The sequence below is a fragment of the Citrus sinensis genome, chromosome 5, assembly GCF_022201045.2.
Source record: "Citrus sinensis cultivar Valencia sweet orange chromosome 5, DVS_A1.0, whole genome shotgun sequence".
NCBI classification, from domain to species: Eukaryota; Viridiplantae; Streptophyta; class Magnoliopsida; order Sapindales; family Rutaceae; genus Citrus; species Citrus sinensis.
The window spans coordinates 34,012,026-34,037,661 of record NC_068560.1 but is presented as its reverse complement, the minus strand read 5'-3'; the positions used below and the strand labels follow the sequence as shown (position 1 = coordinate 34,037,661).

General features: G+C 33.9%; 5 protein-coding genes and 1 non-coding gene across 12 annotated transcripts; 2 read left to right on the top strand and 4 right to left on the bottom strand.

Moving 5' to 3' along the window:
* The first annotated feature begins 3,301 nt into the window (after positions 1 to 3,301).
* On the top strand, positions 3,302 to 5,286 carry LOC102623044 (glycolipid transfer protein 2). The gene is made up of 7 exons (XM_006472877.4): positions 3,302 to 3,464; positions 3,565 to 3,791; positions 3,912 to 3,967; positions 4,137 to 4,267; positions 4,560 to 4,695; positions 4,847 to 4,990; positions 5,125 to 5,286. Exons 1-7 carry the CDS (start codon positions 3,448 to 3,450, stop codon positions 5,158 to 5,160), a joined length of 747 nt encoding a protein of 248 aa, XP_006472940.2. The 5' UTR covers positions 3,302 to 3,447; the 3' UTR covers positions 5,161 to 5,286.
* A 157-nt stretch (positions 5,287 to 5,443) lies between these two features.
* On the bottom strand, positions 5,444 to 8,061 carry LOC102630523 (endoglucanase 10-like). Its single transcript, XM_052441360.1, has 6 exons — positions 7,716 to 8,061; positions 7,293 to 7,603; positions 6,725 to 7,201; positions 6,506 to 6,638; positions 6,236 to 6,408; positions 5,444 to 6,146 (listed from the first exon to the last, which is right to left on the bottom strand). The coding sequence occupies exons 1-6, from the start codon at positions 8,059 to 8,061 to the stop codon at positions 5,742 to 5,744; spliced, it is 1,845 nt and encodes a 614-aa protein (XP_052297320.1). The 3' UTR covers positions 5,444 to 5,741.
* Positions 8,062 to 9,654: 1,593 nt separating this feature from the next.
* LOC102622341 (uncharacterized protein C57A10.07) lies at positions 9,655 to 13,847 on the top strand. Of its 3 annotated transcripts, none has more exons than XM_052442590.1 (4): positions 9,655 to 10,766; positions 11,224 to 11,348; positions 12,125 to 12,396; positions 13,358 to 13,847. In XM_052442590.1, exons 1-4 carry the CDS (start codon positions 10,169 to 10,171, stop codon positions 13,485 to 13,487), a joined length of 1,125 nt encoding a protein of 374 aa, XP_052298550.1. In that variant the 5' UTR covers positions 9,655 to 10,168; the 3' UTR covers positions 13,488 to 13,847. The 3 variants fall into 3 exon arrangements, with proteins under 3 accessions (XP_052298550.1, XP_052298551.1, XP_006472938.2); XM_052442591.1 differs by lacking the exon at positions 13,358 to 13,847 and adding an exon at positions 13,084 to 13,279 and having other exon boundaries at positions 9,657 to 10,766; XM_006472875.4 differs by lacking the exon at positions 13,358 to 13,847 and having other exon boundaries at positions 9,659 to 10,766; positions 12,125 to 12,555.
* Positions 13,848 to 14,854: 1,007 nt separating this feature from the next.
* LOC102621757 (pathogen-related protein-like) lies at positions 14,855 to 16,559 on the bottom strand. Its single transcript, XM_006472873.4, has 4 exons — positions 16,266 to 16,559; positions 16,011 to 16,143; positions 15,386 to 15,687; positions 14,855 to 15,249 (listed from the first exon to the last, which is right to left on the bottom strand). Exons 1-4 carry the CDS (start codon positions 16,401 to 16,403, stop codon positions 15,106 to 15,108), a joined length of 717 nt encoding a protein of 238 aa, XP_006472936.2. The 5' UTR covers positions 16,404 to 16,559; the 3' UTR covers positions 14,855 to 15,105.
* A 1,402-nt stretch (positions 16,560 to 17,961) lies between these two features.
* Positions 17,962 to 24,238, bottom strand: LOC102620888 (protein LAZ1 homolog 1). Of its 5 annotated transcripts, none has more exons than XR_008054778.1 (10): positions 24,081 to 24,236; positions 22,015 to 22,525; positions 21,821 to 21,877; positions 21,613 to 21,721; positions 20,737 to 20,921; positions 20,531 to 20,619; positions 20,066 to 20,321; positions 19,691 to 19,936; positions 19,182 to 19,561; positions 17,962 to 19,064 (listed from the first exon to the last, which is right to left on the bottom strand). XR_008054778.1 is itself a non-coding variant. In XM_025096455.2 (10 exons), exons 3-10 carry the CDS (start codon positions 22,267 to 22,269, stop codon positions 19,271 to 19,273), a joined length of 1,488 nt encoding a protein of 495 aa, XP_024952223.2. In that variant the 5' UTR covers positions 22,270 to 22,525; positions 22,634 to 22,721; positions 24,081 to 24,238; the 3' UTR covers positions 17,962 to 19,270. The 5 variants fall into 5 exon arrangements, 4 of the variants coding, with proteins under 4 accessions (XP_024952223.2, XP_024952222.2, XP_024952224.2 ...); XM_025096455.2 differs by adding an exon at positions 22,634 to 22,721 and having other exon boundaries at positions 17,962 to 19,561; positions 24,081 to 24,238; XM_025096454.2 differs by having other exon boundaries at positions 17,962 to 19,561; positions 22,015 to 22,721; positions 24,081 to 24,238.
* On the bottom strand, positions 17,976 to 18,069 carry LOC112497767 (small nucleolar RNA Z221/R21b). The gene has a single exon (XR_003064750.1). It is a non-coding gene; the product is annotated as a small nucleolar RNA Z221/R21b (small nucleolar RNA).
* Positions 24,239 to 25,636: the final 1,398 nt, after the last annotated feature.

Below are 25,636 nucleotides of genomic sequence, written 5' to 3'. Positions count from 1 at the left end.
CTTAACAACATGCAGACGAAGGTGGACTTTTGAAAAAGTTAGAAAAAACAAATAGTCGATGGATAATTTTCCTAAAAGTTAATATCATTTTTTAATAAAAAGAATTACACTTTTCTCCCTTACAAATCTCTAACAACTTATTTCATCTTACCGCTACAAAAGATTTTACTAAAAAATCATTTTTTTTCATAAAAAATAAACTGAATTCACCTTCCACTAAAAACAATTATGTAGGATCTCAAAACTACTTAACCTACTTACAGCATCATTGTTTGCGTTGCATCCTCAAATTTGACACAACACGATGGGTTGTTCAAAATTTTAGAAATTCAATTAGTAAAAACATAGCAAGTAGTCAAGTACAATGGATGAAAATGTCATTCTCCATTAAATTTATTAATGAATTCTTAGACTTGTATTTAAAAAATTATAAAATATGTCCTTAATTATAATTTCATTTAATATCAGGGATCTTCATCTCATTGCCATTTATCTTATTTAATGTATAGATGTGTGAGCTTCGGAGAGAATCTGTTGTATTCACACCTTCATTACATAGACCCTCGAATCTAGGCCGCGTAATTGATTAATTTAACTAAAGTGCTTAATCCAAATTTAATTAATCATTTGAAGAGCTTTCGATAAAATTGTACTTGATTCATTATTATAAGCAATTAAGATAAATAGGTAATTAGCGGATCGCTAAGCTAGTTTTCCCAAGAGCCAATCCTACATCGGCTTCACGCAGTCCTCAGCAATTGTTATTTATTTTTCTTTAAATTTAAAACAAGCCTAATCAACTGATTACTCACTATCGCCGCCTATTATCCTTTCAATTTGTCGCACCCAAAAAAGAAAAAAAAATCAGATTACTGTGATTAATTAACGTTTCGAATTTCGTATTTCGGGGTAAAAAAGAAAAAAAGTTTCAAATTTCGGCCCCAGATACAGCCTGTGAAGTTTAGGTCCCACTTTGAGAGCCCATTTGTAGTTTTGTTTGGACTACTCCGGATTACGAAAACGAAAACGATTTTTATTTTTTTGTCTTTTTCTCATACGTGTGTCTGGATTAAAAAAAAATAAAAAAAAAATTTAACTGTAGGGCATAATTAGTCAAAGTCGAGCCCACAACTCCAGAGTAAAAGTGTGAAACGATGCGTAATATAAAGTGCAAGACGTTGCAGATAAGTATTGATAATAATGTAGATGTAACGTCGAAAGAATGTGACTGGATTTATAATTTTACATAAAAAAAAATGAAATATAATCTAATTTGAGAAGTTAGTTACTCATTTACTCTCATAAACATTAAGAGATTAAGGCTCTGTTTGAGATTAAAATTGAATAGTTGTATCTTAAAAGATATAGTATTAAAATATTTGATATACATTATTAATTTATTTTTTATAATTATAATTTTTTTTATAACAACTATAACTTAAAAGGTATATCACCGCTATATTAAATAAATTATAATTATCATCATCCACTAGCATTACAACAAACTGTATGACAACAATGGAGGTTTCCAAAATCCAATCCTATTTGTTTATCTCTCTTAAATCTGATAGGTTATAAAATCTCAAAAATTAATTTTCTCCAAATCGTCTGCTTTGATTTTTCATAAAACACAATTAATCATGCAATGTACTCAATAAAATGTGCTCAAGTGAAAATATACGCAAATTGAATTAAACCTGTGACATATTTCCTCGAAAGCATGGTACAACCACCTAATTTTTCTTTTCTTGGTGTCGAGGTCGGAATGCTTTAAAATAATTATTTTCATCAATGAAATTCAGCCCAATTCTTTTTTTTTCATAAATATTATTGTTTAATACTCCAAAAAAAAATATTGGAGGATTCTGTTTCCATTAGATGCCTCCCAATCGGAGAACTGACTGCCTTGCTGCTGGATTGTGATGTAGCTACAAAAATATACACATTTTATTAAAAAATTAATCCCCATATTAGAATAGATCAATCCACTAATATTTGAAAAATATATGCATTTGACTTATATATATCTACTCATATTCAACTATAGAAGAGAAATATAGTTCCATTAGTGTACCCACAGGCATTGCCATTAGTCCAAGCCCAGTGCTAGATTCCCGCAACGTCGATACCGTCTATGTAAGTACGAATATTGAAATGTTGATCCATTTCCATTTGTGGAGTCATTGGCTAATTCGTTTAATAAAATAAACAATAAACAAATTAATTTTTCTTGAAAGAAAATCTTGGATATGTAATGCATATCTTGAATTTTATAGACTACAGATTAAAAAACAGCAGAAGATTCCAATTTAAAATTATTCTTTGGGTGATGAAAAAAATAGATACCACGAGGCATGGGTTATGACAGAACTCAACTACTAACTGAAAACCAACCGGCAATTAGAAGCCAATGTGATTAAGGATGAAGTGATCCTAGAGTTGACTTGATGTGATTACTGACTTCTTCAACACTTAAACTAGATCTATCTCTCCACTATACTAGACATTATTATGTTTTATTATAGTGTTCAATTATATTGTAGCATTTTCAACGTAAAACAACTCTACAGCTGATGGATGCACGTTGTTACAATTATTTTAAATTCAGCTGCATATATCTAATGGTTTTGAAGGCTGCTCTACGGAACATCTCTAATGTAACAGCTGCTTTTATTATGACATTTTAGCCATTTTCCTATAAAATTTCTAAAATAATCTCTCTGTTTAAATACTATTTTTTTTAACCATTTATTTTGATGTGATTATTGACTTCTTCAACACTTAAATTAGATCCATCTCTCTACTATACTAGACATTATTATGTTTTATTATGAAGTTTTAGCCATTTTCCTACAAAATTTCTAAAATAGTCTCTCTTTTTAAATACTACAAATAAATGCATACTCACTTTCATAAGTTGCATTGATAAATCATGTATACATGATAATTTATAAGGCATACAAAAAAAAAAAAAGAAGAAGAAGAAAGACTGACACCAAAATACAGTAATTAATTTTCCATTTTGATAAATAATTAGGGGAAAATTTTTAAGTCGCACATATGTGCCTCTTCATTTATACACCAATTATATAAAAATTTTGTACATATAAGAGATTATTTTATTATAAAATTACTCTACATCTATTTTTCAATGGATGAATATTAATTTTATTGGTTATTTGAACAAATAGCCTAGTTTATTTCCAACTATGGTTTGACCATTTAACCTTTTCATCAGAGTTTATAGACTAAGGTTTGGGACATTGATCTAAGTACATATATACATACTATGAGATTTCATTTAAATAGCATTAAGATAACAGCTGATAGATAACTTCAAGGTCAAATATAAGGTCACCATCAGGGACTTATAAAAAGAAATGTTTTATTTTTTTTCCCAAAAAAAAAAAAAAGAAAAAAGATTGGAGTTCAGCCCAGAGAAGTAACATGTTCGCGTCCCAGATGTGAGTATTTAACCAGCAAATGGTCCTGAAAAATTCAGCGGAAGCCTCCATTATATTGAAGCAAAATTCAAAATTCTGAAATCTGTCTTCCCTTTTTCAGAAACCTGGAAGAACCAAGAACTGAAATAGCAGAGGAAAAAGATACTAAAGAGGTCGAAATGAAGAGGAGAAGAGAAATGGAGAAGAGCAGTTCAGAGATCAGGTCTGCCATTGAAGAGCTCTCCATGTTCATCAAACTTAAGCCTAAAGATAATCTTGATGCTTCCCGTATTCATATACCAACCAAGCCTTTCTTACATCTCTGCAACTTGGTGCTTCAAGTTCTTGGTTAGTCGTCATCATCAGTAAATTTTTTCTCCCTTTTCTGATATTTTTTTTTATTACATCTTGCGTTTATGAACTTTGTTTCTTTGGTTATATCTTTTCGGCCTTTGTGACGTTTTGCAGATAAGATAGGCCCAACTATGCTTGTCCTTAGACAAGACATTCATCAAAATATTCAGGTAACCAGTCTTTCAACTATGACAAAAACACCCCCTTGAAATTTTGCCAAATCTTCATTTCCTGACTTTTCTTTCTGATCAAACATGGGTATATCTGTCATTATAAGGAAATAGTGATTCTGCTGGCTTAACCTTAGTTACATTATTTGGTGTTCCTTCTCATTCATAGAGATTGGAGAAGTTTTGTGAATTAGATCCTTCAAAGTATGCAAATGTGGTTGAAATATTGAAGAAAGAAGCCAGTGAAGGCAATGCAAGAAAGAAAACAAGCTGCAGCAAAGCCTTTCTTTGGCTCACCAGGTGAATAAATGAGTATAGCTATATCTTCTATTCATAACTAACGCATAAAATGATAGTAAATGTTAATTAAATACTAATTCTCTCTTGTTTATAAAATTAAATTAAACTTTCCAGCCTTACATGGGTTGGTTTGGTAGCTAGACCCAGTCAGTACTCATCATTGACTTTTGAGTTTGATTCAAGGTTGACATATACAAAAATCTCAAACTTGCAATTGCACCTGCATTTCCAACTTAAAAAAATTCTATTATTTATAGTTAGACTAGCTAAACTTTGTTATAAGAACATGCAGGTCCCTTGATTTTATGGTGGCCTTGTTGCAAAGATTAGCAAAGGATCCTGGGCAGAAAATGGAGCAAGCAGTGGAAGAGTCCTATAACATTGCTTTGAAGCCATGGCATGGATGGATTTCTTCAGCTGCTTTCAAAGTAATGATACCTCCCTATCTGATTTCTTCTATTTACCAAATTTTCAACATCAGAAGTTAAGATTTCTCTTGCTAGCTTCACAACTCATGTATAAAAACCATTTATATGTTGCGCTAATGTTAATGCATACATGCACCTACACTATTTGCAGGTAGCTCTGAAACTATTGCCCGATAGTGTAACTTTCATGAATATCCTAATGGCAAAAGATGAAACCTATGACAACCTTAAAGAGGAAATGCAGACCTTGACTTCATTACTTGTGCCTTTTCTAGAAGAGATCCACTCGATTTTGGTGAGCTTTTATCTTTGCTATTGATATATGATTGCTGATATTACTCATTTTTAGTGTTTTTTTTTAAATACTAATATTTTTTTTTTGAGAAGATTAAATACTAATATTTATTCTATGGTTTTTCAATTTTGCAGAGATTGCAAGGCTTGGATATGTTAAAGTCTAAATAATGGGAAAAATCATGTGTACAGAGAGCTTCGTTTTATGTAGCACCAGTAATTTTTTTTTACAATCCATATCTTAGGCTCATGTAAATATACAGCTGTAAATTTGTCTTACAAGAATATCTTTCTCTATATATATGTAAAAATAGATGTCTTGAGTTACAAGTAAAATTCTGTGATGTTTAAGACATTTTTCTCACTATAAATATGACAAAACTGGTATCTGCCCATGTCTGAAATTTGCACAAATAGTTACCAAAAAAATTAAAAAGAAAAGAAAAGAAAAAGGTACTGCCATCTGCTCAAGAACAGAAATATTCAAGGATCGAGCATAAAATGCTTCCGTAAATGGCACCATCCTGTAATGCATAAATTTCCAAATCATCATCCAGAGATGGAAACAGAGTTCTTCAAGATCAATGGTGCCTTCTTATATCAGCCTCTAATTTGGTTAAAAAAAGTGTAGAATTATCCTTAATAGAACATGTTCGTATTCAACTAACAAACTTACTTGATCGAGTGTTGGCATTCAGAGTTCTCTTTTCTATCATATCCTTAGTGAATTTAGTAATATATGGTGAAAGATTCTAAGGGTTTGAAGGAGTTGAATGAATTTTGTCGAAGATACCCGTCTGGTCTATGCCCAAATTCAAGCTAGCTGAATTTGAAGATTTGCGAGGAGGATCATGAAGTGCAATGAGTGCTGCAACTAAACCTGCATTGCTTGCAATGCTTGGTTCAGTGAACCATGGCTTATCCCTTTCATCTGAAAAATTGTCAAATATATCAGGTCCTGCTACCATTGCTCCCACAAGAAGGTTTGGATTTGGTTCTTTTGAGTATAGCCATCTATCTCCTTCTGCACAGGTGTAATGCTGACCATCATCCCAAGGTATTGATGCACTCCGATGATGAACTTGATATGGATATTTGTCTCCAAAGCCAACCATGTAGCTCATTTTCATAGGATTATCTCCTAGGATGTAGTGAACCTATGAAAGAACAAGGGAAAACTAGATCCTTTTCAGCAAACAAGTGAAGGATTTATTTTGCCACATACACAGAGCCTGTTGTACTTAACCTGAGATATGGAGAATCTCCTTAACATTTGAAGGGAAAAGCCATCATTCCCACAACTCCCACCAGATCTTCGCAGAAGATCAAGGTAGTCACTGTATAACTTACTGAGGAAAGATGCTGTTGCAGCGAACTCAAGTGCTCCACCAGAACCAGGCCTTAAAAGGATCAATCCACCTATATTAAGAAAATTTTAGGATATATTAAAATGCATGCATTGCACGTATGCATATGTACTGATACATATATAATGAATTGCAATTGAAAAAAAGACCTTGTGTCTTATTGAAGATATGATCAGAAAGATAAGAACACATCAGGATTTCAGTCCTACTTGATGAAGATCGTAAGGCACCTTCATAGGGATAGCCAAGATCACGAAAGAATCGAAGTCTTGTCAACAGCACCTGTAATGCAAACTAGAAAATTACTCCGCAAGTACTCATTTAATATCTTCGTAAACTCCATCACGAAAGTCTTTAACAAAAATTACCGCAGTAGCAGTGAGCTTGTTATTCCAATAGAAAATTCCTTTTTCAGACTCTGTTTCCTCATCCTCTGCTGCTTTAAATCTCTCAGTAGCATATGCAAGATAAGAATTGTTCCCAGTAGCGAAGAACAACCAAGTTCCTCCCCAAACTAATTCATCAATGAAGCTGGTTGAGTTGTAATAGTCCCTTGCTTCTCCGCCACAAGTATCAACTTTTGTGTAAATTCCTTGTTTACGACCAGGGTCTTCTCTACTTGTGACTTCATACAACTTCCCTGCTGCTTTGATTAATTCTCCTGAGTACATAATCTTATCTTTGAATACTATTGATGCTGCTGATAGTGCTGCAATGATTTCTCCTGCAAGATCCGAAGCTGTGCTATCGCAAACTGAAACAGGTCTCACATAGCTCATATCTTCAGGCCTTTGCCAGCAATTGATATCATTGCTAACCTTAGTATCATTGCCAGTACTTCCAACCTAAAATCAAAGTGAAGATAATATTTCTGGTAAATTTGCTTTTTTAAAATCAAGAACGCAAACTATGGTATAAACTTTCAAAAATGCTTGCCTGAGAATAAAGGATTGTCGAATCAGGAGTGGAATTTGTAGGAACAAAGACCTTGAGCAAATAGTCAGAACCCCATTTGATAATATCCTTTACATGATTAAGCTCGCCAATTTCGGCATACTTTTCTTGGTACTCTATTACACTCCAGCTCAAGATGGTAACAGCATAAGCTGTGGGGAAACTGAACTTTATATTGTTGCCGGAATCATAAAAACCACCTACAAGATCAGCATTCAGGTTGCTTACTTTTCCATCTTGCATTCCTGAATTTCCTCGGAATTTCACAGGACTGTAGTTCGGATAATTCCCAGCTGCAAAAAGAATTCTCATAACGAATTTGAACCAAAAAAGGAAGAAAAAAAACAATGATAAACAAGAGAAATGATTTAAAGGTATGATATGAATGCGGATACAGAATATTACACTTTTGAGCATCGAAGAATGTTAGAGCTTGGTTTACAGCAAGAGTGAGATTCTTTGTAGGGCTGTGGGGATGATGCTTGTGAGGCACGAAATGTATGAGGAGAACAAGTGCCAGGATGAGAAGAGCTGCCGAGGCAGAAATGTAAAGGAAACGTTTGAAGTATGCTTTATCAGTGATAACAAGATCATAATCGAAAGATTTCGAGTATCTTGAAGGGAGTGAACCATATGAATTAGAAGATTGAGGGGCAAGGTTGAAATCAATTTCAGTGGAATTCCATTGGCTCGCTGAAGGGAGAAGGCGACCCGCCTCAGAAATTGTATGGACATATTTCACAGAATGCATGTCTGCGTCAGATGCAGAGGTATGTGTTGGAGAGGCTATAGAGAACTTTGAGTCTGGCATAATTTGATGTATATGCTGGTTTCTGGGAAAGTTTTGAACCAAATAAAACAAAAAGAAAATGACTATGCTGCCTTGGAGAAACAGTTATACTGCTTTCTTTTGTCTGGCCCTATGAAGCATTATTGCAAATATTCTAAAAATGAATTGATTTCTACTGTTTATGCAAATGCTATGAACAAAAATTTAAGGAAACAAGGCAAACTGTTTCTATGCAACAAAGAGGTACCATGCTTTTCTTGTGATGAACTTTCCCTTCTATTTCATACGAATAAGGTGCTTTTATGAGGATACGTTCCTAAAAGAGTCACATCCCGATGCTTGCATATACGATTCCTAAAAGGTACACCAAAGGAATGAGAATTAATGTCATATCCCACATTAGTTAACCAAGGCAATTTTCAAAATGAAATATACCAAACGGCAAAATATTCTTAAACGGTGAATCCAATGCGTCGTTTTAGTTATATGAATTAGAGACAATGACGCTTTATTGGTCCATTTATTTATTTATATTTTTTAAAGTCTTAGCCGTCTAAGCCCCACAAAATGCCACCGGAGGATATATATAGAAGAAAATTTTCCTTTATTCCCAGCAATTTGTCGCAGCTGTTTGTGGATTTTTTTCTCTCAAATTCATTTTGTTGCGAAAAAGTTGCTCCAGGTTCTGCATGGGAATCTTCACATATTCTCCAATACGGAACTGTATGCTTACTTAAGAGAATTGGAGAGCCACTAGAACAAACATAATTAAGCTTCAAAGATCTGAATAAGCACAAAAGACAATTTATACATCTTCCAAAAAATGATTTAATCTCTAGACTCTAGTGCTATTTTTGAGTTTCTTTAGTATTCTTATGGTAATAAACCATTCTAATCAAACCATTGAATTTTTAATTATTGATTATTTTGAATAGAATTAAAACTAGAAAGTAATATTCCACCCAACATTTCATTATGGCACTCGTTAGTTTAATTTTATAATTTGTACAATTACTCATTTCACCATCTCAATATATAATTAACTAATTAAGAGAGGGTTGATCACTTGCGACTGCACATGTCAGGTTTTCTTTGGAGGATTGTGGGCCTCACAGCTCAACTCTCCTAATGGGACCTTGACACTTGCGCAACCACACACCCAAGCATCTTATCACACTTAGGCTTTATTTGAACTTAAGATTAAGTAGTTGTACCTTAAAAGCTATAATTTAAAAGTTCAATTAATTTAATTTTACACTTGTATGATAAAAAATTATTATATTTTTAATAATTTGCACTAAAATATTGACAAAATTATTACTTAAAAATTATATTTAATATATACTATTATTTTTATTTTATAATTATATTTTTTTCAAAACAATTATAACTTAAAAAGCACGGACGCCAAACATAGCCGTCACTAGTTGAAAAGTGAAGCATTACTCGCGCATGATTTCAGATTTATTTGGGCTTCAGGGCCATCTATTAAAGTCCAAAAGTATTGGCTAAATGGATCCATGTAATGACACGAAACAAAAAAACACTTGGGCGGGTCCATTTGACTCTTCGTCTACATCTCCCCAAAAACACTCTAAAATTTTGAAAAAAAAAATTTCGATCACCGAAAATCTGCTCATCACATTCATTTTTTTCCCCAAAGTCTACTCTTTAATCAATCATTATTTAACGCAAAGAGCTCTCTACAAACGTGGATCTTGTAATTGCCGATAAAAGATATTCAATAATTTCATAAATTGCTTGGTGAGCTCTCGCTTTTGCACAGCTCAAATTTACCAAATTCAACCCAAATTTCATTTCTCCATACAAAATTCCCGCTTGAATTCTTTTTCTCGGCATTATTTGTTTTGTGTGGTTTTGTCTTTATCAGTCTCTACAATGTTAATATTTAAATCAAAACAGTTTCCTTCCGTGTTTGTTAAAATGCTTGATCATTAGGATTGAATCAATAGTATTTCTGATCTCATTTCATAATTGCCTTGAATTCTCATCTGGTTATGCCTAATTTTAGTGTCGTTATAAACCCATAAGCTTTACCGAGCCTATCATGAAAAGTTTTTCATTTGGGTCAAATTCAAATAGTCCCAAGTCTTTCACTGCATATCCAAGTTGTGATTTTGATATAGAATCGGGAACCATTAAAAGAACACGAAGATCTAAAAAATTACCACTTCATCCTTTGAAGATGATCAAATCTTTTGCTAACCGCTTTAGCTACTACAAGAAGCTGCACCCTATTCTTGTTTTCTGCATTGCCTTGTCATTTGCTGTAAGTGTGCTGGTGATTCTGTTAGCATACGAGAGCCATTATTGGCAAACGATTGGTTATCGAAAATTTAATGTGGGAAGTGATAATTACCCATTTGTGAAGCTGAAGAATCTTGTGATGGTTGCTGGACATTCAATTTATACGAGTAGTAGTTGTGGGAAGGTTGATAAGGAGAATTCTTGGTTTTTAGAGCCTTATCAGCAGCATCCTGGTCAGGCTGCTAGTTTTGTGGCTCATATTCAGGAGGGAGTTGAAATTGTTGCCAAAGATGACAAGGCTTTGCTTTTGTTTAGTGGGGGTGAGACTAGGAGAGATGCTGGTCCTCGTAGCGAGGCACAGAGTTATTGGACTGTTGCTGAATCAAAAGGATGGTTTGGTGAGTTCTTTTGCTTTTCTTTATAAGTTTCCTTGCATTGGCATCTTGATGTTGAATAAATAGTAGTTCATACGAAGTTATATAGATTTTATAAAATACCCAGATTTAGGTCAATAAGTTTAAGCTACTTTAGCAAAGTATATTGCTTTATGTGCTATAACCTGGTTAACTTGCTTAGTTCAGCAGAGTTAAAAGTTGAAAATGTTGAGAACTCCTATTGTGAGGTTATTTCTTGTTTACGTTAATTGGGTGCTGTTGCAGATTAATTTTTTTATTAAGCTTTATTTGTGCCAAAGAATTTCCTTGTTTCTTAATTCCGTATTATTTGTGTATCTCCTTACACATAAGAGCTGGATTTTTTCAGCAATTATTTTATTCAGTCCTAAATTTAATTTTTGCATGAAGGCTATCAGCTATGTGATTTTTGTTGTCCTGCTACTTTGCATTTTTCTACCAGGCAACGAAGAAAGCGTGAGATGGAGGGCAATGACAGAAGAGCATGCAAGAGATAGCTTTGAAAATATCCTATTTAGTGTTTGCCGATTCCGTGAGCTTACAGGCACATATCCTCATAATATAACTGTAAGCCCATTGTATTGCATGTGTTCTGTTTGTTTTATTAGTGGAATAACTTCAAAGTGTTATTTCATTTTTATGTTAGGTAAGAAGAACCAGATTTTAGGAAAAAAATGGAGGCTAATGGCCACGTAAAATTATACACATTAACTTTGCTAAATGTGCTTACAAGGTCTTTTATATGCATATTCTTTTAGAAGAATAGGGTAGAATTGTCCTTGATGATCAAATTAAAAGCTCAATAACATCCATGCCCTCTGGTACCAATAAGTTTTAATGTTTGTAATAAAGAGATGTTTGCTAAATGTAGTCTGCCTCCTGATTATAATAAAGATGATGAGGGAGGTTCCTCATGTCCACAATTGTAGATGAACTACCACTCCTTTGATTATTTTTTTCTGCATTTTTGGGCTGGCAAATAATATTCATGCAATTAACCCGGATAGAACCGACAATCTCAACCTCCACTGATTCTTTTGAGAAGAGGAGATGCCTTTGATCTGTTGTCGATTGACAGCCTATTGTGATTTTGAGCTCAATATCTCTTAGTTTGTGTGCATGCTTGTCCAAGTCTCTACATGCTTTTATAAAAATAATACATTTGTTTATCTTGCCATGTATAATTCTTTGTTTACTGAGAGGGCAAAATCCATCAGTTTCTATGATACCTTAGTACAAAATATTTCAGTTTTCTGTAACTGATTAGTTAGTTGTCCTGTCAGTTTCTTGCCTCTTTTCCTTTATGGGTTTTGAATTTTCCAATGTTATGGCATATGCAACAGGTTGTAAGTTATGATTTTAAGGAGGAGAGATTTACACATTTGCATCGCTCAGCAATTGGATTTCCAGAGTCGAGATTCTTTTATTCTGGCACCCCAGGTTCAACAACTTCGAAAGAAGCAGCTATGAGAGGTGAGGCATTGGTTCGTTCTCAATTTCAAGAAGATCCATATGGGTGTTTGGGTTCCCTTTGGCGTAAAAAACTAGGGCGTGATCCATTTCATCGTACAATACCATATCCTAATGGATGTCCAGAAATTGAAGGTTTGTTCAGGTACTGTGGGGCAGCTCCATATTCAGGGTCTCTTCCTTGGGCCCAATGAACATAAACTGCCGTATGTTACCTCTCAATATACAAGATAACCTGCACCACAAAACAGATGCTTGACCTATATTAGTATAATTTTTCTTGAATATATTTTTCTTTTGTTCATTTCATAATATAGATAGATGAATTGATGAGCTGATAATCAGCTACTTGCTTAGTGACAAGTGTGTTAGCTATTGGATGTTAGGCACTGGGGGGAATTTTTTGTTGCTTAGGAAATCTGCTTTCATATCCGGACATGCATGGCAATGAATTTCTTGAAAATTTTTTAGGCCAAGTTTTTTTTTTTTTCCTGCTAAGGGCCTATTTGGGGAGGGGGCATTATGGTAGAAAGAAAAGGAGAGAGGAGAAAATTGTAGGGGAAGATTTTTTTACAGGTGCTAGTAACATATCTCCAAAGTAGAAAGAAAAATGTCCAAGAAAGAAAGGCCTTACCTTTACATTAACATCTTTATTCTTATTATCATTTATGTACTGTAAATTTTTTATGGCAGTGAATGGCTAAATGGTGAAGTTGTTTCTTTATGATTGTTTCCATTCTTCATTATCTTCTCATTCAAATTATGTTTAAAGAAAACGGTGTTTCTCTTCTTTTCTTTTCATCTTCCTTTTCTTCTCAACAAACAAGAACAGAGAAGAGGAATTTGTCTTGTAAGAGAAAGCAGAGTTCATGTTATAACTGCACCGAGCCCTGTTCATTTTAATGTTCTAGCTGAACATGCTTCTTGATTTGTTTTCGATCCATACGTGCTTTACAGTTTCCTTGACCATTTGATAATTGAGTATTTTAGTTTCGACCTTTATGGATAATAGTTTGTTGAATTAGTAGTATATTAATAGCTTAATGTAATTTTTATGAGACAATGACGTGTAAATCTGTGGATTGTGACGATTCATATAAGAACAGCATAACGGCTGGTCTAAAATTCCATCTGAAAGATCATCCTGAAGTCGCAAGTATGAGAATTTATTGTTTACACATTTGCAAAGATCATATAGAGTTTGATGTTGCTACTTCAGCTAGCCTGTGTTTCTGAGGACAGGACAGTTTGAAGATGCTTCTTCAGAAGAAGGACAGTTTGAAGATGCTTCTTCAGCAGAAGGCAGAGCTATCAATTTTAGTACCCTTCAGGAGACCGCCTGGCATCTCACCACGATCATAAAAGAACCCTACCATCACAATTTTCTTCTCTTCATCCGCCTGCCTGTTTCTACTCTTCATCTCCATTTTGTAAGATTCATCTCTCCATTTGCTTGTAAGAAGGACTAAGAGGGAAAGATATTTATCTCTCTGTTCTACTCCAACATCATCATCTGAAGATGCCATCTTCTTTCGAAGTAGACATGAAGATGGTCATATGCATTGAACTGTGTGGTGCACTTCTTCCTATGTAAGTTGGAAAATACTGAATTATAAAAAAATAAAAAAAAGCTAAATATAAAAAATATTGTGGTATCAGGAAAGTTGAAAAAGTCTGACATACTTATATTTTGTTTGGTATTAAAGTATTGTGCTTTTTAATCTAAAGTGTTGTAGATAAAAAATTATAATTAAAAAATAAAAGTTAATTATGTATAATAAATATAAATTTTAAATAATATTTTAACAAAAATAATAAAATTATTATAAATTTTTCATTATATAAGTGATTGATCAAACTAATTAAACTTTTAAACTATAATAATTAATACTATTAAATATTTTAATATTATATTTTTTATAATACAATTGTCCAATTTTAATATCAACCAAAATCTTAAATTACTTAAATGACAAACATGATATTTGACGACAAACAATTTTATCAAAATCAATTATTATAGGCCAAGCTCAAGCTACCGCTGGCGTGGTTGATTATTAGTATTATTATTATTATTTTAAAGAATAATGAGGTGGTTGAGACTTGAATGATTAATTTAAGCTAATAACATCCTAGTCCCTAAATTTTCAAGTTTTCTCTCAGTAACGACGGCGTTTGTTTATTTGATAACCAGTGAATTATATATTTAAAATGACTGGAATACCCTTTTAATATTAAATTATCACATGTACTAATAATTAATTATATGAGTGTGTGTGACTGTCAAAAGATCAGCTATGTATAAATTATTTTGGTCAGGACCTACTTGATGCAGCTATCTGTCCTTGTTTGATAAAATTATGAAAATCTGGTGATCCAAACTTTATTATCTTTCCATAATTTATTGATTAAATAGCGAATGAATCCATCATCAGAACGAGGGTTCTTGTTCTTGTTCAACAACCGATCACGTAATCGAAGGAAAAATAAAAGAAATGAGAGAGCGAGTTTTGTTGGGGATAATTTAAAAAAAAAAAAAAAAAAAGCATTTACAAGTAGTAGTCAGGTCAAATAGTAACGTGGGTTGAGATCTCAAAAAGTAATGTAACGTAGGTTTAAATATAACAACTGAGCGATCTCATTAAACTATAACAACCACTCATATTTTTATTTGGAGTTTTATTATTCATTAAAGACCCTTCGTATAAAATAAAAAAAATAAAAAAAATAAAAAAAAAAGTTGGTTCAATCATACACATACGGGATAAAGCATATATCAAGAGTGGAAAACCCTTCGTATCCAGTATCCAGTTCTTGTGATTGTTTTTATTTGTTCTGGTTAATTATTTCAGTTTCACCCGGTGCTTCTCAAGAAAGGGCAGCTCAAGGCCTCCTCTTCGCCGCAGCTATTATCACCTTTCAATTTCATAAGCCCTCCGAGCAATTCTCCACGGTCTAAGAAGAACTCCACTTTCACGATTTTCATTTGTTCATCCACCTATTAATTAATTAATTAGTTCCGCCAGAAAAAAAAAAACCAAAAAGATGTTAAGAATCACAACTGTAATTGTACTAGTGTATTAGCTGGTTGTACGTATAGTAGTAATAGCCGATGTATATATATATATATATACCTCAAAAATGGCAATGCCATAAAATTCCACCAAGTCTCCAGTTGGAGCATGGGATTTGAAAGGACCCTCCATGTAACCCCAGTGCCTGAACTTGTACACAATCACCGGCGGCCCTGAGTAAACGTGGACAACTTCCAAAGCAAACCCTCTTGGAAATGCCTTCGTGAAAGCAATATGAGATGACTCTACGGTTTCTTCTGCCGGATTGTAGCCCCTATACTTCTCCGGCAAGGATGTTTGCATGAAGGAATTGTACCCTCCACCTAGCTTCCGCTTTTCTTCCAATGTTATCGGTTTCCTTCCTGCGCGCACGCGCACACACACACACACACATATATATATGAACCCACTAGGCTATCTAATCAAGAGTTTATGAGGGTGTCGTGTAGAATAAAATTATTAGTTGCCAAACCAAATATGGGTGGATGAATGATTGAAAATTATTATAAGTTACATATTGAATGAGTTGATTATACTCGAAACTTCCTACATGCTGCTACAGGAAATCTAATCAAGAGTATATCAACTAGTACGTACCCCGAACAAGTGTCTACCAAATAAATCTTTATATGGAACGTGATGTACCAAAATTAACTGAAAAGGTGTACTCATCAACAATACTAACCATTGAGGCTGAAAGTGTAGTTATTTGGATCCACTGATTTGTAGTCTTCAAAACATGTTTTATGGAACATTTCCATTTCCCAAGTCTTGACAAGATTTTGTACCTTCTCCTCAAGTGATCCCGGAGGCCACACCTTCCATCAAAAAAAGATGGAAAATTAATTAGATAAGGAAATAGAGAGATCGTATACATGGATAAATAGACGTTAATTAGCTAATCTAAATATGCATGTAAAGAGAAGTTTAATTTGTACACCTTGGTTCTGCCTTCCTCAAAGAGCTTGTCGACGACGTCATAGTTTGGAGCAGAACCAAATCTCCACTTGGTATTTTTTTCTTCCTCTCCGTGCAAGTAAGAACGGTATTTGTCTCCATTGAAGCTCGGAGACGCCATCTCACCAGCCTCTGAGAATAAGAAGATCAATTATTGTAAATTGGGTCCCAAATTTCTATGGCTGAAATGGGGTTGTATATATATTGAGACTAGTTACGATGCCATCTAGTACAGCCAATAGTTGGTGACCAAAATGAACATCGGACAAATTATTATTTATTCAATTGTCAATCGGAGACTAAGCTGCCATTTGCCAATGTAGTAGTAGTTGAAAGATTTATTTTCGCTCCGGGGTCATGGGGTCTTATTATCATTAATTATTACTGTGTGTGTGTGTGTGTATATAGATAGAGAGTATATTTATTGGCATCGTTTATTATAGCAGAGCTCGTATTTTTATTCTCATTAATATTAGAAACATATTTACTCCACTAAAAAATCAACAAAATAAATACTTATCTCCACCCAATTTTTTTTTCATTCACATACGTTATATATAAATATATATATTTTTTACTGAAATTAATTAGCCAGCCATTTATATTTGGTTGTATAAAATAGTGTCAAGACTCTATTCGTCAAGCCACGGGTATTTGGTTATTATTAATTATTATGGACCTGTTTGGTACAAATATACAGTATATGTCATTATTTGAGAGAATATAAGAAACTAGAGGCGGTATGATTCTCTGCAGAAATTTTCAAATTTTAGCGAGTGTTTTTGGCCAGCGCATGTGCATCCTTCATATCCATAAACCCAACACCAACAGAATATTACTAAAAGTCCTAAACGACAAGTTTGACCCGTTTGTGCAGGCAATTGGAATCTACGGATAAAAAATTAAGAGGGAAAAAAAATGATGTCCTTCGCTTTCAACATCTCTGATTTATATAAATGGTCCGAAAAGGTTGCTGGCTCGCTCCGGCCAATGTGGATATATTTATATATATATAATTTTTTTTCAAAAAAAAGGAAAAATAATAGTGATCGTCTCATGAATGTTGCCGTACATTAATAGAACACTGTAATGTTTATTACAATCACAAATCAATTATACAATATGGGAAAAATAGATCCATTGGTCTGGTCTCGCCAAAAGCCCATTACGGCCCAATTTTAAAACTTTGGACCTTCTAGCCCATCGAAGAAATTTTTGGTCCGTAAATTTTTTTTTTCTAAAGCACAATATTGTTATTTAGTATATCCAATAATTATACAATTTGCCGCTGTTTATCAAATCAAAGGAAATATCAGATTAGCCTTTATTTTGTGCAAAAGACTTAAGATTATCAAATTAATCACTGAACCGACTCTTCCCAACCCAAAAAAAAAAAGAAAAAGAAAGAGAGACGATGAGGTGGTATGAAAACTTGCAAGAAATTTTAAAAAATGACGAAGGAGAAAATATATTAAATAAAAAAGGAAAAAAAAAAGAGAAAAATAAGGAGCCATCAGAAACCAAAGATTATCCCCAGAAGCAAAAAATGCTGTACGGTCCGCATCATGGTTCGATCTTCTAAAAGAAGATCCCATCACTTGACTCCTTTTTTTTTACTTAATTAGTATTTTTTTAGTGAAATATTAAGAAAAGAAAAATAAAAAAAAGGATTTTTCAAGTTGAAAGAAGAAGAGGGCTCAGATTAAAAATGGGTGTGAAAGAATTATCAGCACACTTTTAATCACTCAGCGTGGTGCATGACTTTCTTTATTTCTTCATCACAGCCCCCTCCCCTTATATTTCCTTCATTCATCCTACTACCATCTACATATTTCAAAGATCAATTATAAATTTCTGCAGAATGAGAGACTAGAGAGAGAGAGAGAGAGAGAGAGAGAGAGAGAGAGAGAGAGAGCGGATTTGCAGGTGATACAGGGCTTCAGAGGCATCCCGTCAGTGTGTGTATATATATACGAATACTTATGCCAAGCGCAAAACCCTAGCGCCGCTTAACGGTCTTAGATGGACAGTCTTACCCTCGTTCGCTTTCTTATACCCCAACATGGCCCCTGCCTCTTTTTCACTTCTCTTTTCCCTTTTTTTTCGTCAAGGATAGTTGAATTATTACTTAAAAAATGTCTTCTTTTTTGTTTATTGGATATTTATTGGTTTATGCATATAAAGGTTGCGCAAACCTTGGTCTATGCTTTTCATTTGTATGATGAGGATAATCAGTTTTACTAATTAATATTTGAACACACCTAAAAATTTTAATTACATGCTCACTAAAATTGATTTATCTCATAAAAATTTAAAACATTGCTACATTCCTCGCATTTTTATGTGAATACAAAGCATTTTCTGTCCAAACAGTGTTCGAATATCTAGTATAATGTACATGTATATCAGGCCCTGATCCTTTCATTTTGGCAAACAAATACAATGAACTCCCGAAGTCCCAAACACACAAGTGGACCACATTCAGAGCATATCATGCAAAAACTACACAGCTTCCAGTGGCTAGCAACGAAATAGTCATCGTCATCATGCATTAAGAAATTACTTTACAATGACAATGCTACGATTTTGCAAACAAACTCAATGTCATCATCTATACCTTCTCCTAAGCTAAAAGCTTTTGCACAGCACCACATTCTGCAGCAAACCTTTTTTATTTTTTTATTTTTTTGAATCAAAATTCCATTAGTTCGGCAGTGTTTGTTAGAGATTTTGCTGTACATTTTCTTTGTTTGGAACCTAGTAGCAAAGTCTGTTCTTCAACCTAGAAATACAAAACATCACGAAAGGCTCAAGCCTCCAATAATAGAGTAGGAAATTTTCAGAATCCCCCCCCCCCACCACCCCGGCGTACTTTTCCATTTTTATTTTGTATACTTACCAAATAAAGTATATCCATGTTGCCTGAAAATCATGTCATAGTGCTCCTGAACTAAGTAAGAAAAGGAGAAAAAAGAGTGTGAACATCATCTAACCGCCTTTAGTCCTTGATGCTTTGGATTGGTAGTGCTGTCTTTTCCCGTTGGAGATACTACTGTCACTAAAACTGCCCTCAGGAATATGATCCTGAACTTCAGAGAATTCTCTTGTCCATGAATTCAAAGGGATAAGATAACTGTCATCCTTAGAGCTTCTCTTTCGTTCCTTCTCATGTCGTTTCACATTCTCTGATATCTGATGGAAGGTTTTGTTAATTTTTGCAATTCCCCTTTCAACCGGTTCGACAACATGTGAAACAGTGTACTTCATGTCATCAACAATCTATGAGAGCAGATGACAAATGCAAAGTTATTAAACAGAGATGAAAGCACAGGAAAACATTCAAAAGCAGTTACCAAAAACCAAAGCACAGCAGTGAGTAAGAAAAGTGGGAGAGAGGAACTATCTCACAATTTCACCACTACCAAGGACCACATCACGAACACTCTGTGGAAAGTTAAGACGTTTTTCTCTCTCATCATGCCGAGCAATGCGCATTTTTGTTGTTCTTTCAGAGTCTTTAACTTCCTCCGGATCTGGAGGTGTTCCCAGAGATGCATAATCAGTCATTACAGCAACATTACGAACACATCTTTCTCCACGCTTGTAAGGTCTTGCCGGAAAGACATAAAGATGCACTACAGCAGCAATCCCCATCTGTTTCACGGATTTGATATAAGAACCTCTAACAATAATAGCCCTTTAAAACTATCAGAAATTCAAATAAAATATGGATGAACAGTCCTGATTGAATTAACCACCAATGCTAATATATAAACTACTTACCTCAATACAGATGATGTAGTCTTGAATTCGAGTTTTCAATTCTTGAGCCAACGAGCCTCTGAAAGCTCCTATTGAGAAAAGAAATGCAACAATAATACCTTGCCACCAAGTCAGGAATACAATAGACTTGAATGTCAGAAACTTGGCCAATGGTTTAATTGGTTCCAACTTGTCTTTAGTGACAGAATAGAACTGTACAAGACAATATAGGGCCCAGGTCTGACTGAAGTTAAGAACAACTGCCAAGTATGGATATCTGCAAGCAAATAAACATGTCATGCGGATAACAACAATGATAATAACGCATAGTACTAGTTTTAATGATGGTAGAGAAGTGGGAGCGTTTATATGAATCAAATTTTAATATTATACTAGGGGCAACTGCACTCAAAAAGCAAAGCCTCCCCTTACACTTAAAAAGCAGTTGCGTATGAGATTCAAAAAGAATTATTAAGGACCCTTTACCCGTATTTCCACTCAAACTTCCCCTCTCCATAAACCCCAAAAGTTTGAAGAATCATTGCTAACAAAGCACAGATCATCTTCAGTATCATCTGCAAGGTAAATGTGAAATTAACTACCTGATAGCCACAAAAACCAAAAAGAAAAGAAAAGGTGGAAAGAAAGAAAGATCTGACAACATAACTTTCTACTGAATAGTAAACACATACATATTGAACAATGCCAATTTTTACAGCATTATAGAACTCAGGACCAAGTCGCCAATCCCTTAAAATGCAATTCAGTGGACAAGGATGTTCTACAACTCCAAAGGTATATGATTCTTCCAGAAGAGGTGAGCTGGTACTAATTATCGTCTGACTTTCCATGAATTCAATTGTTCTTTCCTCTCCACCTGTACACAGCATTATTGTCAGGTCAGAAAGAAAACTTTTTTCAATATTCAAATTAAACTTTTATCAATATTCAAATGACTATCACATTTGATTTTAGGAAATAGAAAAATAAGATATTAGCTAAGAGATGCCTATTTTAAGAAGAATAACAAAATGGAAGCGGGGAAATAATGCAAGTAACCTCTGACAGAAAATTATTTCCAAAGCACAAAGGCATAATCTTTAAAATGTCTTCTGTGCATATGAAAATGGGCACATAATGCATGGGTGACATGTGCATCATACATGAAATATAAACTGAGTCATGTTGCCATTGAAGAGATGAAGTAACATACATCAGGATAGCCTCTCTGTTTTAGTTTATCAACGAACTTTGATGTTTATCTGCACATTATTATTTTAAATCATTTCTTTTAAGTAAAACAGAGCATTGTAACATGGACATTTAAGTCGTGCATATCATGGTATTGATATTCTTCACAAAATATGGCTTCTATTCATATTACTAAACAATGCCTTACCAAACAATAATGCTTTATTCATATTATTAAACAATGCCTTGTACTATGAAAACACGTATAGTGTATTTACGCATATTTCAGCTAGTTGTCTAATAACTATGATAGTAAACATTTTTCTACCAACCGAACATGAGAGAAAGCAAGCAAGATCAAGTACGTCCTGTAATACCTAAGCAAGCAATCAAATATCTCTCAAAGCAGTACAATGCAAATGCTTCATAACAGTCCCGAATCACTTCACAGTTGAATGCGGCATCTGAATTTAACAGTGACAAAAACTGCCCAAAGAATAAGTCACACTTCACTATTGGTCCACTGATATTTAGTAATAGAAGCACATAACCTATATGTGGTGAGGCTGTTTCATTTTTTTATACCGATTCAAGTGCATAAACGGGAACCATCAAAATGAGTCCAATCAAGAACTTCTGTTCCTGAAATCAAACATCCAAATTGTAATGATCAGTTCTGAAGGAACCTCTGCCGGCGAAATTGAAGGAGATGAGGCTGTCTCATTTTTTCAATAGAAGAAATATGAGAGCACCAAAAATATACAATATGAAACGAAAACCTGGACTACAACAAAAGGATTGTGAGCATGAACCTCAGGTTGATTATACGCAGCTAAATGTTCGATGATTAGATACGTGGAGAGTATAAGAGCAACAAGAACAAATAAGCTTGCAGTGAAAACTGGCCAGCTGTAGGCTACGACAGAGTCTGATTCAGCACCCACAGTGGGTAACCAAATTTTAAATGACCTGCTCGATGACTCGACCACAGTGAGAAGAAAAAATAAAACATATAAAATGCCCCTCCATCCCATTGAGCAGATCCAAGTGATGAATTCTGTTTACTTTTCAATATGCTTGATCGCGGCTATATTCTACTCATCCAAGACCCCATGTCGGAACTGTTTTTCCTTTCAATCAAGGTGAGAAAACAACTCCTCCACTCAAATTACCATATTTCATGGGAAATCAAACCTCCTTTGTGCTCCAATGGTTCTTTCAAACTATTATGAATCATATATGACCACAAGCACAGTCTTAAATAGAGGAAGAATGATTGAACCAGGAAACCTGTCATGAAAATTAAGCAAGTCAAAGAACCGTAGTAAGCTGGCAAAAATCACGGGATAACATTTGTCAAAGCATTACGTAACAGGAAACAAATAATTATGATCAAACCTGTCGGTATATCACACTGTTGAATATGTATATTACTCGTGACCAATAATGAAAAACAGTAGCCATGACGTATATGTTTTGCACCCGTCTGTCTCACCACAAAGTATGCATCAACTCCAATAAAATAAAATTAGCAACTAAACCAAATTATGAACAAATAAGCACGCCAGCAACCCACATCATTTTCAATTATTTAATGGGTAAGAAAAGCAAACACATTTATTGGAGTAAGGCTCAGGGAAAAAGCCCTAGACCATGGCCTTTTAAGCCTAAACCCCTTCAAGTTCAATTTAAAACCTTGCACTTTTTAATCAGCTTTTATACATCCATTTTTGTTCTATCATTGACAAATTGATCATCAGCTGTTATTCCCCTCTGTCTATGTGAGTTCGTTTGTGTACATCACAAGCCTATCCTTAGTATTGGTTAATCTAGGATGGTGATCTGCTAATCCAAACAATATCCAAATCGATCGGTCACCATCAAGAATTAAAAGCCCTGACAAAACGAAAAACCTAACCGGCAACTACCCTCAGCCCAATCTAATTCCATAGATGGTTCCTCAGCCAAACAACCCTCATAATTTTTTGTCAAAAAATATCTAATAACTACCAAAAACCAGCCTCAGGAAAACATGTCCTAACCTTGTTGAAGGAGCAATCACAGAGGGAAAAAGATGTTAGCACATGAAAAAAAAATTATCAGTGCTAGGATTGTCCCACAGTAAATAATGAGATGAGACCATGAATCCCATTGAAATCAATAATCAACTTGTTAACCAGAAAGATACCTCAGAAAGAAACCAAAAAAGATTCTTTCTAGATAAAACAATACACTAGGCTTCATCATTGGCAAGTTCATCTCAAACCTTCTGTCTTGCATAATTTATTAACCTTTAAGAGCTTTATACAGGACCATCTGAAGAGATTAGTCCATAAGTTTATTGGTTTAATTATCTTACCTACGAAGAACTCACATTAATCATTATTCTTCCACCAGAGACGTTTGCACTACTTTACCATAAAATACTCAATTACTATGAACTTAATAATGAATAAGAAAACATATAGAACCAAAAACTGAGTCAAATGAAAGTAGAAACCCTGTGAAACTGAACTTGAGACAAACACTGAGCTTACTTCAGCTGCATTACAGTAAAAATAAAAATACATAACAAACTAACACACAAAACCCAAGTTCCTCCAATATTTTCTATTCTCTTCGCTTTCTCGTCAACAAAAACAATCTTAGAATCTAATAATAAATCCTCAACCACTTAAATTGAACCTAATTAAAAAAAAACACACACATCCAGAAAAGTTAAGCAATCAAATTCAAAACCCTAAACCTGGAGAACTCGAACATAACATTATAAATAAGTTAAGCCGCCAAATAATTCGATTAATTTAATGCCAAAAGAAAATGAAAGCACGGTTAAGTTTCACACCTGAGATTGAAAATTTTCCCGGGAAAATTTTAGAGCGATTACTTTCCGCGAAAATGAGAAAAATTAGAAAAAAAAAATCGGATTTTGCGTTGCGCGTAGTACGAGGGAACGGAAGTAAACTGATTTTTGCTTAGGCGGTTGGCAAAGTGGAACGTACATAGGTTTTTGTTTTCTTGTACAATTGAATTTGCTATCCTCACGGTAAGAGTGGATTAGTGGCGACCACAGACGAGATACGATCCGTTGATTTTGGTTACTCCTTGGGATGGTACAGTGGATTTGGTGAGGTGTTAGGCTACGGTAGTGATGTCTGTGACCGAGGTGTGGCTTTTATTTTATAACTGGCTGCAGGTTGAGCTAAGTTATTTCCACGTCGGCGCATCCACGTAGTAACACGTTACACGTCATCAGCTGACAGGCAGGTTCTTCCATTTGTTTTTTTTTTTCATTTTGTGATTTGCATGGCACATTCTTAAATTTTCTTCAAACAATTTGACAGCTATACTTTCAAAATTATCGGTTTTTTTTTTTTAATTGAGCTTTAGATTGTCGCTTGAAAATAATTTAATGTTAAAACATTTTAAACGAATACTTTTTAATCCATATATATATAGGATGATTTAAGTACTTTCATCTATATATAGAGGACGATTTAAAAACGTTTAATGAAAACTAGTTATCAATTGAAAAATATTCTCTTTTTTTTTTTTCAATTACTTTTGTTACCTAAATATTTTGTTGTTTGACAATGTGTTGGTTTGATTTGACCCGTGATTGTCCATCCATAAGATAACCAGTTAATTTTGTTTGTTAGAACTAACTCAAGTCCTTGAATAATATCAACATCGGTTTGATTTCAACCTAGATCATTATGATTATTCAATACAAAAGGTATAAATTATGTTAGTTTTGGATTAATTTGGTGTGAAGGCATATTTTGCAGAAACTTCAGGGCTAAATCCAGTGCATTGAACCACTGGACTAAGGTTTAGTGACTAGAGCCACTCCCACATAAGTGTGAGGGAAGTGGTTTGAATCCCCATAGAAATATTGTAGGGGTTTAATTTAAATTTCATTATTCATCTCTTGATTGAAGGTTGAAATATCTCGAATATTTGAGAGGGTTAAAATCTAAGCAATGCTACATGAGATTTAATGTAAACTAATCTTAATTATTAAATGATTGTAAATACCAATTTAGTATCATATAATATGTTGTATCCTAAGCAGTAGTCTCATGTAATAAAAAAAAAAATCCATTGCATTGATCATTTAACGTTTTTTTTATTAAATTGTAATATAAGCCTTTTATAGTTAAGCTATCTCCTCCATTTTTTCCCCTTTTATTTTATATATTTTGTTCAAAATTATTAAATAAAAAATGAAATTTTTATTAAAAAAAATTACATTACAAATCCATCGATAAATAAAATTAGAAACATATCACTATCTCTTAAGATCTATTGTACATTAGAATAATATCAATTTCGCTCGTGTACAAAGAAGACTTGATGGACCTCTTCTCGACTTCTCGTATCTAAATATAAGCAATTTAT

Excerpts from the sequence above, each read along its gene's own strand:
- LOC102622341 (XM_052442590.1), top strand. The coding sequence starts at position 10,169 with ATGAAAAGTTTTTCATTTGGGTCAAATTCAAATAGTCCCAAGTCTTTC. Across the intron at positions 11,349-12,124 it reads CATATCCTCATAATATAACT|GTTGTAAGTTATGATTTTAA; the intron begins GTAAGCCCATTG and ends CATATGCAACAG. Across the intron at positions 12,397-13,357 it reads GAAATTGAAGGTTTGTTCAG|CATAACGGCTGGTCTAAAAT; the intron begins GTACTGTGGGGC and ends ATATAAGAACAG.
- LOC102621757 (XM_006472873.4), bottom strand. The coding sequence starts at position 16,403 with ATGGCGTCTCCGAGCTTCAATGGAGACAAATACCGTTCTTACTTGCAC. Across the intron at positions 16,144-16,265 it reads TTGAGGAAGGCAGAACCAAG|GTGTGGCCTCCGGGATCACT; the intron begins GTGTACAAATTA and ends TTTTGATGGAAG. Across the intron at positions 15,250-15,385 it reads ATGGCATTGCCATTTTTGAG|GTGGATGAACAAATGAAAAT; the intron begins GTATATATATAT and ends ATTAATTAATAG.
- LOC102623044 (XM_006472877.4), top strand. Across the intron at positions 3,968-4,136 it reads ACATTCATCAAAATATTCAG|AGATTGGAGAAGTTTTGTGA; the intron begins GTAACCAGTCTT and ends TCTCATTCATAG. Across the intron at positions 4,696-4,846 it reads TTTCTTCAGCTGCTTTCAAA|GTAGCTCTGAAACTATTGCC; the intron begins GTAATGATACCT and ends CACTATTTGCAG.
- LOC102620888 (XM_025096454.2), bottom strand. The coding sequence starts at position 22,269 with ATGGGATGGAGGGGCATTTTATATGTTTTATTTTTTCTTCTCACTGTG. Across the intron at positions 19,937-20,065 it reads ACTACATCATCTGTATTGAG|ATGGGGATTGCTGCTGTAGT; the intron begins GTAAGTAGTTTA and ends TCCGTGAAACAG. Across the intron at positions 19,562-19,690 it reads TCCTTGGTAGTGGTGAAATT|ATTGTTGATGACATGAAGTA; the intron begins GTGAGATAGTTC and ends CTGCTCTCATAG.
- LOC102630523 (XM_052441360.1), bottom strand. The coding sequence starts at position 8,061 with ATGCATTCTGTGAAATATGTCCATACAATTTCTGAGGCGGGTCGCCTT. Across the intron at positions 7,604-7,715 it reads ATTCTTCGATGCTCAAAAGT|CTGGGAATTATCCGAACTAC; the intron begins GTAATATTCTGT and ends TTCTTTTTGCAG. Across the intron at positions 6,639-6,724 it reads ACAAGCTCACTGCTACTGCG|GTGCTGTTGACAAGACTTCG; the intron begins GTAATTTTTGTT and ends TTTGCATTACAG.